The sequence below is a fragment of the Hevea brasiliensis genome, chromosome 4 (genome assembly GCF_030052815.1).
Source record: "Hevea brasiliensis isolate MT/VB/25A 57/8 chromosome 4, ASM3005281v1, whole genome shotgun sequence".
NCBI classification, from domain to species: Eukaryota; Viridiplantae; Streptophyta; class Magnoliopsida; order Malpighiales; family Euphorbiaceae; genus Hevea; species Hevea brasiliensis.
Window position 1 is genome coordinate 98,891,166 of NC_079496.1, and position 14,691 is coordinate 98,905,856.

General features: G+C 32.7%; 1 protein-coding gene across 4 annotated transcripts; it reads left to right on the plus strand.

The window, feature by feature from the left end:
* Nucleotides 1-3,010: 3,010 nt before the first annotated feature.
* Nucleotides 3,011-10,384, plus strand: LOC110657607 (probable ADP-ribosylation factor GTPase-activating protein AGD14). Of its 4 annotated transcripts, none has more exons than XM_021814876.2 (14): nucleotides 3,011-3,383; nucleotides 3,806-3,915; nucleotides 4,728-4,789; nucleotides 4,969-5,056; nucleotides 5,160-5,221; nucleotides 5,299-5,395; nucleotides 5,558-6,010; nucleotides 7,456-8,097; nucleotides 8,187-8,351; nucleotides 8,441-8,548; nucleotides 8,659-8,739; nucleotides 9,134-9,308; nucleotides 9,383-9,431; nucleotides 9,869-10,384. In XM_021814876.2, exons 2-14 carry the CDS (start codon nucleotides 3,817-3,819, stop codon nucleotides 10,005-10,007), a joined length of 2,220 nt encoding a protein of 739 aa, XP_021670568.2. In that variant the 5' UTR covers nucleotides 3,011-3,383; nucleotides 3,806-3,816; the 3' UTR covers nucleotides 10,008-10,384. The 4 variants fall into 4 exon arrangements, with proteins under 4 accessions (XP_021670568.2, XP_021670571.2, XP_058001720.1 ...); XM_021814879.2 differs by having other exon boundaries at nucleotides 9,389-9,431; XM_058145736.1 differs by lacking the exon at nucleotides 3,011-3,383 and adding an exon at nucleotides 3,495-3,629.
* The last annotated feature ends 4,307 nt before the right edge of the window (nucleotides 10,385-14,691 follow it).

Consider the following 14,691-nt stretch of genomic DNA (forward strand, 5'->3'; position numbering starts at 1 on the left):
CCCCACATGCATTTTCACTTCATTTCATCAATCCACTTAGTAAATAGATGTTGTGGGCAGCCATGATAGTCTTTTAATTGCATTAAACTCAACACAATCAAACCCTAACCATGGCTACCAAAAATCTGGGGTTTACATACAAATGGTATTCAACAATTTTTTTTCTTTGTAATTTACACTCATTCAAAGTCCTTAACATGAATTTAAAGAAAAATTCATGGTTAGGTCACTAACCTCAAAGAAGTGAGATTTTCCTACTTACTAAAGCTCTTGTTTTCCTCTTCTTTTTGCTCCCAAAGGAATCATCAAGGTGTAAGAGCAAGTTTTTATGTTGAGAAGTTTAACTTTTAATGGATGGAAACCCAAGAAATCAAGCTTGGTAAAGCTTTGGTTATGGAGGGCAAAGGGGGCGGCATGAAGAAGAAGGAGAGAGGAGCTTCCCAAATTTTGGACTTCTTTTTCTTTCTTTTTCTGACAATTATGTCTTTTTAAATACTTTGGTGACATGTGTCAACACTTGATTGGGTTGGAGACTTTTAATGACATCCTTATGATGTTATAATTTCAATTTCTTTCATTTTTCCATCCTTTTCTTGTCCAATTAATTTCAATTAAATTTTTAACAACATTTAATCATATTTTATGTTATATAAATTATTTATTTAACTGGACAAGTTAGTCCAAAAATCATCTCTGAAGATAAAATGACCAAAATGCCCTCCGTTTGGCTTAACGGGCCAAAATTGTCTGTAACGATTAAAAATTTTTTCTAAGTATTTTCTTGGCATTCTAATGTCATAAGAACCTCAATAACTCTTCTCTGGAGTCCCAAAAATCATTTTATAATTTTTCCTAATTTTTTTTTCTTATTAATATTTGAGCTAATTTTTGGTTCCTTACTTTAGTTTAAATATTTTTTCGAATGTTCTAGCTGTCCGGACCGACACTGATCACTGGAACAGTAGACTGTACGAACTAGCTAAAATGAGAATGTCACATGAGTAGTTATAGTAAGAGATCTGATAAGAGGGCGTAGTGAGGAGAGAGACTGAGGGGGAAAGGGGATAAGAAAATGATTTGTTTTATAATTTCACAATCTTTTAATTGTAAAATTACACTTTAATCTCTTTATCTGAAAATACCTTTAAATACATTCAAAAATATTTCACCTTGGCTCTTACACTTATTTCATCTTCCTTTTCTCTCCTTTCTTTCCTCTTTCCTTTCTTTTCTATTCCTCTCTCACCTCCTGACCTATTAGGGAGGATTTGAATTTCCATGAGACAAATTTTGAGGGAGTCAATTAACAAATATTAAATTTACTAAATATATTTAAGATTTTTTGCGAGTTTTTGTGGAGCCAAGACTCCTCGTCTCCCTTCTCTTCGTCCTTGTAAATAATATTATACATTATTTCAAATTAATTAATTATTTAAAAATATATGTATTTTTATTTATTCACTCCTTTATATTATGCTTATAAAATTAGCAAAGCAAAAATTGTCTTTTCAAAATAAAAAAAAGAATTAATTGTGACACATTCACTAAAAAAAAATCCTTTGTAGTAAATCGTTTACTAAAAAAAAATAAAATAAAGCAGAAAAATATACCTTATTTTATTTTCTATCAATTTTTATAAATATAATTAAAATACACTTATCTTAAAAAAAAAATGCTTGTTATGCTTAATATTTTTAGTTAACTTTGTGTCTGTTTTAATTTTATCATTTATTCAAATAATTTTTTTAAAAAAAAATTACCTAAAGCCTACGCCTTTTTAATCAATCGTAGTCACAATTTTAGTTTGAAAAATATTGTCTAAACATTAGAACTAAAAATCTCCATCCAATTCCAATTCCAATTCCATTAGAATAATAATTGAGTTGAAATTTAGAATTTCAATTCTATTATAGAAATATTTTTAAAAAGCTTTGGAATTATGTAAAAAGAAATATTTTTAAATAAATTTAATTTAAATATATTTATAATTTTGATGCTAAATGACAAAAAAAAAATAAATCTTTGTGATTTTTTTTTCAAGTTTTTAGCTAAATCTGTCAATTTCTATACCTTTCTATTATTTTTAATTTTAGTAATAAATTTAATTAAATAATTAAATTCATCAATTGATAAAAATAATTTTTTTTCTCATTATTAATTTTAGCCTATCTTTTTAAATTTATTAATTTGTTCAATAAATTTTAATAATTTATTAATTTTAGCAAACTTCATACTTATAGAAAAATATTTAATAATTAAATAATATATCTAATATTATTATCTCAATTTTTAAAGTTTTCTCTATCTACTTGCATTTTTAATTCACATTTTTCTTATCATTTTATCTCAAATTTAAGGTTTATAGTAAATATAAATAATATAATCAAAAGAAATATAATTATAACTTTAATATATATATATATATATATAGTAAAATGATCAATTTGAGTATAATTGCCAAAATAGATGAAAAAATTAAAAGAATTAGTTAATATTAATAGTGTAAGAGAATATTTCAATTATTTTTTATCAATTAAACCCTTTCAATAAGCTAATTTTAAATTGAAACTAATTTTAAAGTTTGAGGATTAAATTAATAAAATTAAAAAAATTTATTGAAACTGAAAAAGTTTACAAAAGTTTGAAATTTATAATAATTTAATATAATTTTAATATTTAACTAAAACAAGAAATTAATTAAAAATTTTAAAAACAAAATGATGATATTTATTTAAAAATATTAAAGCCACTTAAAATTTAAATTTTAATAAAAAGAAAAGTTTGACAATAAAAGTAGTTTTTTTTTTTTAAATAGCCATCAAAATTAAAAACCAACGGGGAGTTCTGAAACAAATAGGATCAAAGAATGCTAATTAGTAATTACAAGTACAAAAACGGCTCAATTGCGTAATTATGCAAAAAGCAGAGGGCAATTGTGTATGAAAACGGACTGAATCAGTCGCCTTGTAAGACCATAGACCAGCGACCAGTCTCAATGACCGTACTTTGAACAAAATAAGACCATAGCCACGCTTGGCACACCCGTAGGGACAGGGTACAGTTCCCCTCTGCCCCAGACACAATAAAATAAACTTTTCTTAATTTTTTAATTATCATTAATATTTTTAATGTTCCTCTTTCTCATTGTCTCTCTCCATAATTTTAAAGAAAAAGGCAGACTTTGGTTTAGCTCTTAGCTGTACAGAAGCCCCTTAGTTTCCGACTATTGAAAGATCTGCAAATCTCTCTCTTTCTCTCTGCTTTTTTCCTGCAGCTCTGTTTATCCAAATTAAAGAGAAAGAGAGAAAGTGAGAGAGAGGGAGAGAGTCTAAGCGCTTGATCTCTATTTATAATGAGCTTATTGTGCATATAACACAATTCAGGTCAGTTTGATTTTCTTTTTTTTTTTTTTTGTTTAATTGTTTCTTTATGTTTGGTTTCCAAACGGACTCATTGAGTTTTTCACTTTGTTTTGCTAGTTTTGATTACTCAGATCCGTCGTTTGAGATTATTGAATTGTAGTTTCCCTGTCGTTTTGTATGTGCTCCGTTTGGTAGCTAAGTTCCTGTAGTAAAAGGCGAAATGCAATTTTCTTGTTTGAATCTTTGATTATTATGCTTAGTCGAGAGGTAAGCTCTGTCAAAATGATGAAAGCGTTAGGCTTTTCGCTGTTAAATTGGATGGTTATTCAATTTCACGTTTAGTTGATGATTTAATATCGCTTTCAGATCAATTTGAGTTTCTGTTGTAGCTTTCTTTTTGTTGTTGATGTATTGTGACACTTTTTTTTTTTTGGTAAATGAAGGAGGTAGTGGAATGGCCAATCGAGTGAAAGAAGACGAGAAGAATGAACGTATAATTCGGGGACTTTTGAAACTCTCCGAGAATCGCAGATGCATTAACTGTAATAGTCTGGTGAGTGCTTTCATTGGCCTTGGCTATGTGAACTTCAATCCTGAAGTGAAGCTTAATTGGTCTTGGCTTTAGTTGAGTTTAAATTTGAAATTTTGTTGAAATAACCAAAGTACCAATGAGTTAATTGATTTATTTGTTGTATGCTTCCTAATTTGGGCTTTATTTGGCTATTACTATTTTATTACAACTTTTAATGAGTTGGACTTTAATTAATGAATTGTTTCATGATGTCTGAAATAGTTTGAAGCTTTCAATGAAATTGAAAAGGAAGCTTTGATGATTGTTATATTGATTTATGTCTTGGAATAATATCAGTGGTTTGTTCTTTTCTAGTTGTCCTAAAATCTGTTTTCTATTAAGGGGAAAAAAATTTAAGCAATTTTTACTCCTTGATGTTGGACCACATAAGGTTTGTTATACCTTTCTGGTTGCATTGTGATTGTTTGCTGATGCAGAGTGATTCAAGGTTATGTTTTTAAGTATTGTTCTACATCATAGACTGCAGTGATTAATTGGTTATTTGATTGAGTAAATAGATTTGTGGATCTGTAAAAAGATGGGGTTAGTTTATCTAAATTTATAGTGCTTGCCATGTGTCAACTATGGGAAAGTGATCTCTTGTTCTTCTTCCCTATTACGAATGATCTGAAGCCAAATTCTGTATGTGCTAACTACATAATTTATTTAAAGCAATAGCATAGTGGCTGAGATACTTATATCATGAAAATTGGAATGCATGTGCTGCCATTTTACTGCAGAAAAGGTGGCTTTTAGTTTGTTGATATGATGCTAATTTGTTCTTGGCTGTGCAGGGACCACAATATGTTTGCTCAAATTTCTGGACTTTTGTTTGCACCACCTGTAGTGGAATCCAGTAAGTATGAATGTGTTTACACTTTGTCTTCCAATTTCTTTTCAGCAACTTGTCTCTTTGTTCTGTGCTTATTTACATTTTTTTAAGAGTATTTCTTGAAAAGTTTCTCTGTTGTGTGTGTTTGTGGAGAGAGCTATCATGTTGCTTGCTCTGTCATAACCCTTTGAAATTATTTGTAGTCGGGAGTTTACACACCGAGTAAAATCAGTATCAATGGCTAAATTTACTTCACAAGAAGTTGTTGCTCTTCAAGAAGGTGGAAACAAGGTGTGTTACCCCTCCTGCAGGTGCCTTGGATACTTGTCTAGTGTAGTCTGGGAGTTACCTATTCAGTTTTCAACTTTGACTTAGTTCTATCTTTCATGCACAGCGTGCAAGAGAAATTTATCTTAAAGAATGGGATCCACAGCGTCATTCTGCCCCCGATGGCAGGTTGTCACTCATTTATATTGTGTTTCATCATATATTTTAATAATGATTCCACTTCTGATTTATCCTTTTGCTTCCAGTAATGTTGACAGGCTTCGGGACTTTATTAAACATGTTTATGTGGATAGAAGATACACTGGTGAGAGGAACTATGGAAAGCCTCCAAGTGTAAAGTTGGTAAGATTCACCGTTTCTCCTGTTTTGTGTTTTATTGACATTATTGTCGCTGGGATTAACTTGGTATGCTTTTTAATATTTCTGAAATTGATCTTAAATGATTTTGAATGTTATATTCTCTGATTAATTGTTTAATATTCTGATTGATGAAACATCATGCAGGGTGACAAAGAGGACTCGTACCAAGGAGGGTCTCGAAGCCCACAATATGAAGATACATATGAACGCCGATACAGTGAAATGTCTAGTCCCGGTGGAAGAAGTGATGATAGAAATTCTAGATATGGTTACGATGAGAGAAGTCCTGGATATGATCAAGAAAATCGACAATATAATGATTACAGGAGAAGTCCTACTCGTGCTGAGATAGTTAATGATTGGCGTCGGGAGGATAGATTTGGAAATGGAAAGAGAGCTGATGAACGTAGAGTATCTGATGGTGATTCAAAGCTGGAAAGCAGGTCACTTGAGCGACTGAAAGATCCAGATGCTTCTAGTCCACCTATTGTACGGCCTGTTAGAGAAATTTTGGGAGGTAATGTGGTGCCACTTCGTATAAGTGAACCTCCCAAAACCAGTGTTGTAAGAGCTGCCGATGGCTCTGCACAGACACAGGTAGAGCTCATGTTTCATTCAGTTGCATGCATAACTATTAAACTTACATTCTTGTCCCTGCCTCTTTTCAGATCAACATTCTCTGTTTTCAATTTTTTGTGGATTTCTTTATATCTTGTGAATCTTCATAAAATAACAATCTTCAAATGAAATCATCTAGTAGCATGCAACATGTAGCTGTTTCAATACTGGACTGTTCCATGTTCTTGTTGTTTCTTGCTAGATAATGTGCCAGTTTGTTCTTGTTCCATATTTCTGTAATTTGAGTTAGGGTAGAGCATCTTTACAGTTTGAAAAAAAAAAATGGAGCTAAAACACTGAATTTCATTTTTTTTAACTGAACTGCGCCAAAATATAATAGGACCCAATCATAAATGAACTGAAATATAAAAATTCAGTGGTTTATTGTTTCCAAATACTCAATATTCCTGGTTACAGTAAGCATGAACTTCAGTTTTTCTTGAGAGTTGGGACCACAATGCCTCTTATTTTGTAAATTTGCTTCTAAGTACCAATGAGATCATAACCTCAATATTACCAATGAGAAAGTTAAGAAAGTTAGTATCTAACATTTGCATACACAGTGCAAACATCTAAAGTTGAACTTAGATCTCCAAAATTCAAAATGAACAAATATCGTATAATTGAAATGAGGCAAATTAAAGCTTAAAAATGACAGAAACTATAAGTTCCTATCACCAGGGCAATTATTCCACCAAAAAGAAAAGAGAGAGAACCATGGGGGAATATCAATTAAAATCACCAACCAAAACTTACTGCCTTAATTGGAAGGTGGCAGCATGATTTTCTATTTGCAAACTTCTGTGAGACGACATAAACAGCTTGATTTACTCGAGGCCAGTTGCTTACCTGTCTATTCATGCCTTGGCTTACTCTAGCTAAGCGTTGATGTAGGCAGGCCCTGAAATGGGAATTAAGGCTGGAAATTCCGGCAAACATCTATTATTGAATTTGAGAGGACACATTATTTTAGGAATGTCCACCACAATGGCTTGAAAAAAATAATCAGTTTGAAAAAAAGTCAGAAAAAAAAACTCAAGGTATAATTTGAGTGCTACCTTTTAGCTTGTGTTTTTATTGTCCCATGCTTGTAAATAGTAATTTGTTTTCACATTGGCATTGCTTATTGTGATTTTAAGTATTAGTGGTCCAGTTAACTCTCTCTCTCTCTCTCTCTCTCTCTCATGCACATACTGACTCTCTTACACTCACACGCAAATTTAGTAAAATATGGTATATAACATATTAGTTTCCTGTTCAAACATTTTGCATGTTCAGCACTGATTGTTGCGTTTATCTCTGTTATGTAAGAATCTGCATTTGGCAACTCCTTCACTTCATTGATCTTTTCTAAATCTTTCTCTTGCTCTTTCTGGGTTGGAGGGAAGAAATGGTCTCATTTGTTTGTTGCACTTTATTTGTAGACAACTGTATCTTCTAGCAGCTTGGGATCCACCAATGGGAATCTGACTGAAGTTAAAGCGGAGAGTACTGCAAGCTTAATTGATTTTTATGCTGATCCTGAACCACCTGTCAAAACTGCAGTTCCTCAAGCACAACAAACAATTGTGTCTCAATCCATTGCACAACCTGCAAGTACAACAAATAATTACAATTGGGCTTCTTTTGATTTTGTACCTGAGGTTAAGGCATCTCAAGCTTATGCAAATACAAATCCACTGGAATCTGTTCTCTCACAAATGTCAGTGCCAGCATCTGTACCTGGTCAAATATCTGGAATGCCAAGTGGTTCTGTTGCTGCATTAGTTGCATCTGTTGGCAATGCAGCAAATTTACCAAGTGGAACTCCACCTGCTGTGCCAGCTGGGAATGCACCCATATTGCCCCTCAACACTGCTGCTACAATGTTTCATCCTGGTGGTGTTTCAGCAGCTGCTCCTGGGTTGGCATCTGTAATGCCTGTCAATGGTGGTACCTTTGTCAAAGTTAATGAAACAGGGCAATGGCCTAGTGTGCAGCATCGGCAACCATTTCTATACCCTGCTTCTAGTGGTCAGTCTACTCAACAATTTGCACTGCCATTTGATGGAGCTTCAGCTAATCAGGTTTAAAGTGGTTTTCCTCAAATTTTTGTTGGATCTATGTTATCATATAATAGTTGTTTATGTCATTGCTTCTGGTGCCTTTTGGGCAGCCTTGGAATTTGTCAGTGGCTCCCATTGTGCAAGCAGCTTTGAGTAAACCATCTTTTGGAGCCCCTCAAGTCATCTCTACGCCTGCCTCAGGGGTTGCTTCTGTTGGTGTATCACAACCACCAGCTATGGAAGTAAAATCAAATGGAAGAAAAGAACTTCCTCAGGTAATGTACCTAATACTCATTTCTTTCATATTTTATGGTGATCCATCAAATAATGTGTCCTCCTGACACTGATCCTGAATTGTCTGCAGGATCTTTTTGCTGCAACCTATCCATCTTTCCATGCAGCGTTTCCAGGGTGGCAAACTGGTCCACCCCGTGGTATGGGGTTTGCAATGCAATATAGTAATACTGCAGCGGTGTGTTCATCAACCAGCCATGACGACTCAATCAGTTTGTCTTGTTTGCTGGCTTGCATGCACCATTTTTTTGTCACACTACTTACAAATTGGAAATTTTTTTATTGCAGCCCATGCCTACTTTTGTCCAGCCATCCAAGTCAACAAACCCATTTGATCTCAGTGAGCCATCTCCAGTGCAAGGCCATAGTGTATGTGATTAATTGATTCAATCTTAAACTCATTACTCAACTTCTTTTGTGGTGTTTGATTCAATATTTTTTGCCATGTTATTTTGCTAAAGGAAAAAAAGTGAAAAATACATGTTGGCAAAGTCATGGAAATTAGACATTATGACTACTTGGTTCATGATAGTTGGCATGTGTAAATTGGTGGAAAGAGCAATATGAACTGGCAATGGATTAACATAAAGCTTTATTACATATGTGAGTGGACATAGTTACTAGAGCTTGTCAGGCAGTAAGAGTGCTTAGTTTGACATTTTGTTTTGGTCTCCTTAATTAATAACATGAATTGGAATTAATTTAAATTGCATGGATTTGTTTGATTTCTAGCTTTTTCACGACTATGTTCCTTCTGATGCAGTTTCCTTCCATGGCATCCTTGCAAAGTGCTCTCCCAAATATGCCACCATCTTCAGGCTTACAGCACACCTCTAGTCTTGGTGCTCCCTCATCAGCATGGATGCCAACCCAGTCATTGCCTTATCCATCAACACTACCTCCCCAGCCACCATCTTATGCATCAGCTACGCCTCCAAGTAAAGTCCCATCTTAATATTTTTCCTTTCTTTTTCCCCCTTACTGTATTTCACTCTTCATTGTGTGCTTTAAGTCTCAGGGGCATATATGGGACAAGTATCAAGTAACATGCCACTTTCCAGGTAAGTATTCCTCAAGTGTATCTGCTTTTTGAATAGTATTTTACAACCTTAAAAAAAAAAAGAAGAAGAAGAAGAAGAAGAAGAAGAAGAAGAAAAGAGAAGAAAGATTTTGCTAGCTACCTTCTCTCCTCCCCATTCTTGTCATCCAAGTTGTTCTTGCTTCAAATATTATTCTCTCCTTGTTCTGTCTCTCTCAAATTCAATTTGGTTTTACATTGTTCCTTGCTTTGAGCCACTCATATTATCAATGATATTTCATGACTGGTTGAATGGGGTTTGATAACTACAAGTAGAAAATAATCTTGAAAATCCTAAGTGTTAAATATCCCATCTAAATAATGTCAAATTTTTTATCTGATGTTGATCAGAATGATTTAATAATCTATTTGTAGATTTGTATATGCATCTTTTTCACATTTTCTTAAAATTTTTTGCAGGCCCCAGGGAGTAGGAGGCTTTAGCACTGAGGGAGGTGCTTTTCGTGCCATAAATATGGATCAACGGTTGGCTGGTAGATTCTCAGCCCCTGCTACCCCGTCGCCTTTCTCTTCTGTTGGAGGGAACCCTTTTGGATGAGCTTGTTGATGCATCAGCTTGTTGCCTCCTTCAAATTACTGGGCTGAAAGTTTTGGTTTTATTATTTAACTTGAATCATCCAGCCAAATTGAACAATGCCCATGTTTATCAAGCGTTAGGATCAAATGTCCATATGATCCCTGAAAATTAATTTGAGAGAGTGAGCAGTTTTATAAATTATAAGAGTGGACACGTCGGTGGGGATTTAATCATTTAGGTCTGCTCCTAGAAGTCATCCCCCCACCCCACCTGTATGATTTTGTAATTTCTTCATATTATGGTGATCTGTTTGAGTCTGTGAAAAGCGTGTGGAACATTTACAAATAGTTTCGAGTACAATTTGTATGCATATATTGTTGAGATGATTTTTCTTTCAAGACTTCTTAAGTATAATTTGATATTTGCATCCCATTTTGCTGGGGCTATTTTTATCATATCATCCCTTAGCTTTTTATTTTATTTTAGTCTCTCGATTTTAGTTATTAATAAAAAAAAAAATCTCTTTACTTTTGTTTTTGAAAAAGCTACCCAGCGAATTTTCAAGTAAAATGAGTGGAAATTTTTATTTTATCCCTCTTTCAAAAAAATAATTATTTTATTCTCTTCTCTCTCTCAATCTTATTATCTTATGATAGCAGATGGTAATATTTTAACATAATTTTTATTAAATTTATTAATAAAATTATTTATTAATTTAATTTTTGTTATTAATTTAATTTTTATTTTTATAAAATTTAATAATAAATCTTGATTTTAGATTAAAATAAATACCATCCTTAGAATATTAGTTTTAAAATAATTTTATTTATCTAATTTTCAAATCAAATGACAATACTAGTATGCAATGTTTATGATGTTTGTGGCCATTTCATATTATCAACAACATATGAAGGATATCTAGGGAATTGGGGCGTTTCCAGATCTAGGACTAGGGGATATGATTGGGGCATGCTAGTCTTCTGGTCGACAAATCGGCTGTGGCAATTGGGGCTTGCGGCTTGCTGGTCTTCCATGTAAATGTGATTTGTGATTTTGTTCATAAAATCACAGTGAAGTGTGAAGTAGGGAATGGAGAATGGCTCAATGGATGTGAATTTGTGGTAAAAAGAGATGAAATGAAAGAGAAGAATTTATCTTTTGAATCAAATTAAATGATATAGTTTAATTTTTAATAAAATAAAATATTTTATTTATTTAGCTTGTTTTAATGTCCAACAGATTATTTTCACATCCACATGGTTCAAAGCAATGAAAATCTTTTAGTTTGCATAGGATAAAGATTTATACTAAAATATATCTTCTAAACTATAATTAATTATACTTTTATTTATTTAACGTGATCCTAATGCTTTATTTGGAATCTATGATTTTATAAGAATTTAATTTAAAATTTATCATTTTTCATGTTTAAAATAAAAAAAAAAGTTAATTTTTTAATTTAAAAAAAATAATTCACAAAAATAAAATTCATGCTTGATAGTGCAATATAATTACCCAAATTTTTTAAATATAAATTTCATATTTTTATATATAATATTTTAATATTATTTTAATATTATCTAACCAATTTATAATTTTTGTAAAACTTTCATTTATATATTTTTTAATGTTACTTCTAAGCATATTTTATAAATTATTTAACAGTACATTTTAATTGAAATAGTTGGTTTTATAAATTAATGTTAAATCAATTATCAAAATATATTATTATTTATTTCATTATTTTCAATCTTGATTTTAAGGCTTGATTAAATTGTAATTAATTCAATTCAATTATTATTATTATTATTATTGTTGTTGTTGTTGTTGTTGTTGTTGTTGTTGTTTAAATATACATAAATTTGCATTTGGGACTAAATTGAAAAAGAATTTTGGACTCCATTGAATAAACCCAAAGAGTTTAAGGATCACTTGCAGATTGTAAGGGGGACAGCCTGTTACCCCATAAAGATTGGCCAAACCTAGCCAAGCTGCAGGAATCTATGATTTTATAAGAATTTAATTTAAAATTTATCATTTTTCATGTTTAAAATAAAAAAAAAGTTAATTTTTTAATTTAAAAAAAAATAATTCATAAAAATAAAATTCATGCTTGATAGTGCAATGTAATTACCCAAATTTTTTAAATATAAATTTCATATTTTTATATATAATATTTTAATATTATTTAACAAATTTATAATTTTTGTAAAACTTTCATTTATATATTTTTTAATGTTACTTCTAAACATATTTTATAAATTATTTAACAATACATTTTAATTGAAATAGTTGGTTTTATAAATTAATGTTAAATCAATTATCAAAATATATTATTATTTATTTCATTATTTTCAATCTTTATTTTAAGGCTTGATTAAATTGTTATTAATTCAATTCAATTATTATTATTATTATTATTATTATTATTATTATTATTATTATTATTGTTGTTGTTGTTGTTGTTGTTGTTGTTGTTGTTGTTGTTGTTTAAATATACATAAATTTGCATTTGGGACTAAATTGAAAAAGAATTTTGGACTCCATTGAATAAACCCAAAGAGTTTAAGGACCACTTGCAGATTGTAAGGGGGACAGCCTGTTACCCCATAAAGATTGGCCAAACCTAGCCAAGCTGCAGGCCTATGAGATGGTTAAAGGGTACAATTGATGAGAATGAGAAGTTTGGCAGACACTTTTATAAATATGAAAAAGTATAGGGGGTGTGATAATTGAGACATATTGATGTCTTCTTCTGCCAGGTGCCACTTTGTCCCAAATGCTCTTTAGGGGGTTGTGACTATTTGGCCACTGGTGAGTATAATCGGGCCCAGCTAGTTGCTATGCTTGGTGTAAAGCTCTCCACCATCCCTATGGTCATTGGCTCAAGGGCGTGACTCCAAGTGAACTTCCTATGTATTCATTGTACTAGGTGGTAGGCATCATGCTCTAGGGAGAGAGGAGCTCGATGTCTCCATGAAGAAGGAGCTTCATGGACACTACAAGGCCGAGGGGTTTGTAGTGCGTGAATCTCTTAGGCCCGAGGTTTCTATCTAGGGCCGAAGATGCTACTCGGTATATGGAAACAAATATTATACTTTTGCTTGGGTTCAGCCATACAGTCAAATGATGCTTATAACCATGCTATCGGTAGATGTTTGTGGATGTACACAATGAGGGGCAACATTGTGCTACAAGGAATATTAATACTCAGTTACTAGGCTAGATACGTGGAAGACCCTCGATAAGAATATTTAAGATCCTCCATAAGGAGAAAGGTCCTTGAATACGAGTTGGCCTAGATTGGGTGGAAGTCTAGGCGCCACACGGGACTACTGTCGAGGCAAGGAAGTGGCCCCATGACAGTTGGTATCAGAGCAAGGTAAATGCTCGTAATGGATAATAATCAATACCTTCCTTAAGAAACGTTTGGTTGTACGATGTAATATGAGATACAAAAGTAAAGATAAACGGTGGAAAGTAATAGTTGGTAAATAAAGCGATGAAAGCTAATCATGTGTTCACCTCGAGGAAGGGTGAGTGGAGTATATAAACTTGAAATGGGTGAAGGACATGATGTCCTCATCAGAAACATATTATGGCATGCACAGTGAATAAGTGATATAGTGTGCATAATGTGGGCAAAACTTAGTGCAAAATTGGCAAATGACATTCGCTAAGCAAGTAACATTATTTGAGACTTTGGTCAGTAAAAAATGAGACGCTCGATATTGAGAAAACTTTGGGAAATATGGGGCAAATAGTATTCCCAAAACCATTGAGATGGTGAATAACCCCTGTCGGGTGATGAGATACAATACTCGGGATTGCTTATAAGACTGTGAAAGTCTTTAGGAGGAGGGGCGATGAGCAAGCTCCAAGGGTTGATAAGTTGATTACAAATTGTTAATAGACAGTGGAAGTCATCAGAAGTATGGGATGTGTTATCACTAAGAGTCGTGGAACGGATGGCTTATCTCATTGAGATGGTGTCTTACCTTAGTTGGGCTAAGAGCCGAAATAATCAAGATCGCTTATGGGTTATGAAAGCCTTCAAAATATTATGTGACGTAGTACCTTAACCGATTGCTAAGCATGTTAAGTACTTTATACTGGTAAAAGAGATGCAGAATCTGAGATAGCTTAACAATTGTGAAAACCTTCGGAATGATGGGTTGAAATACCCTAATCGGTATTAAGATGGTTGTTTTTCTCCCCTAGAGAACAACCATCATTGTTGGCTACTATAACTTTCAAATGAAGGATGAGACATGTACAGAGTCCCTTAAGATAAGAACGTTACTATTCTATGGATAACATAGAGAGTGAAACTATTGCTAGAGTGCCACTCGAGATGAGACAGTCGTTGAATGCCATTGATGGCAAGTTCGGATTATGCACGGATTCTATTGAATCCCATTTACTTATTAGGTGATATTTGCTAAAAGACATAGAAGCTAAAATCAGTTACGAGATGAATTCGGAAAAGGGATAGGTGGATCCCAAATCATATTGTGTAGAAATCGAATTGGCTTACGATAAGCCTAGAAAGGGTAAGAAACCCAAATGTAAATTCGGATGTATCGAGTTGGCTTGTGGTAACACAAGAAAGGGCAGAGGCCTAATCATGCATACAAGCACTATGAAGTTGTGTTGGCAAATGGTAGCATTAATATTCATATAAACTCAAAGTCTTAGATGCCTA

What these genes read in the sequence shown, in the direction of transcription:
- LOC110657607 (XM_021814876.2), top strand. Translation starts at nt 3,817, where the DNA reads ATGGCCAATCGAGTGAAAGAAGACGAGAAGAATGAACGTATAATTCGG. An exon ending in CTCCAGTGCAAGGCCATAGT is followed by an intron (nt 8,740 to 9,133) that starts GTATGTGATTAA and finishes CTTCTGATGCAG; the next exon opens with TTTCCTTCCATGGCATCCTT. An exon ending in AGTAACATGCCACTTTCCAG is followed by an intron (nt 9,432 to 9,868) that starts GTAAGTATTCCT and finishes AATTTTTTGCAG; the next exon opens with GCCCCAGGGAGTAGGAGGCT.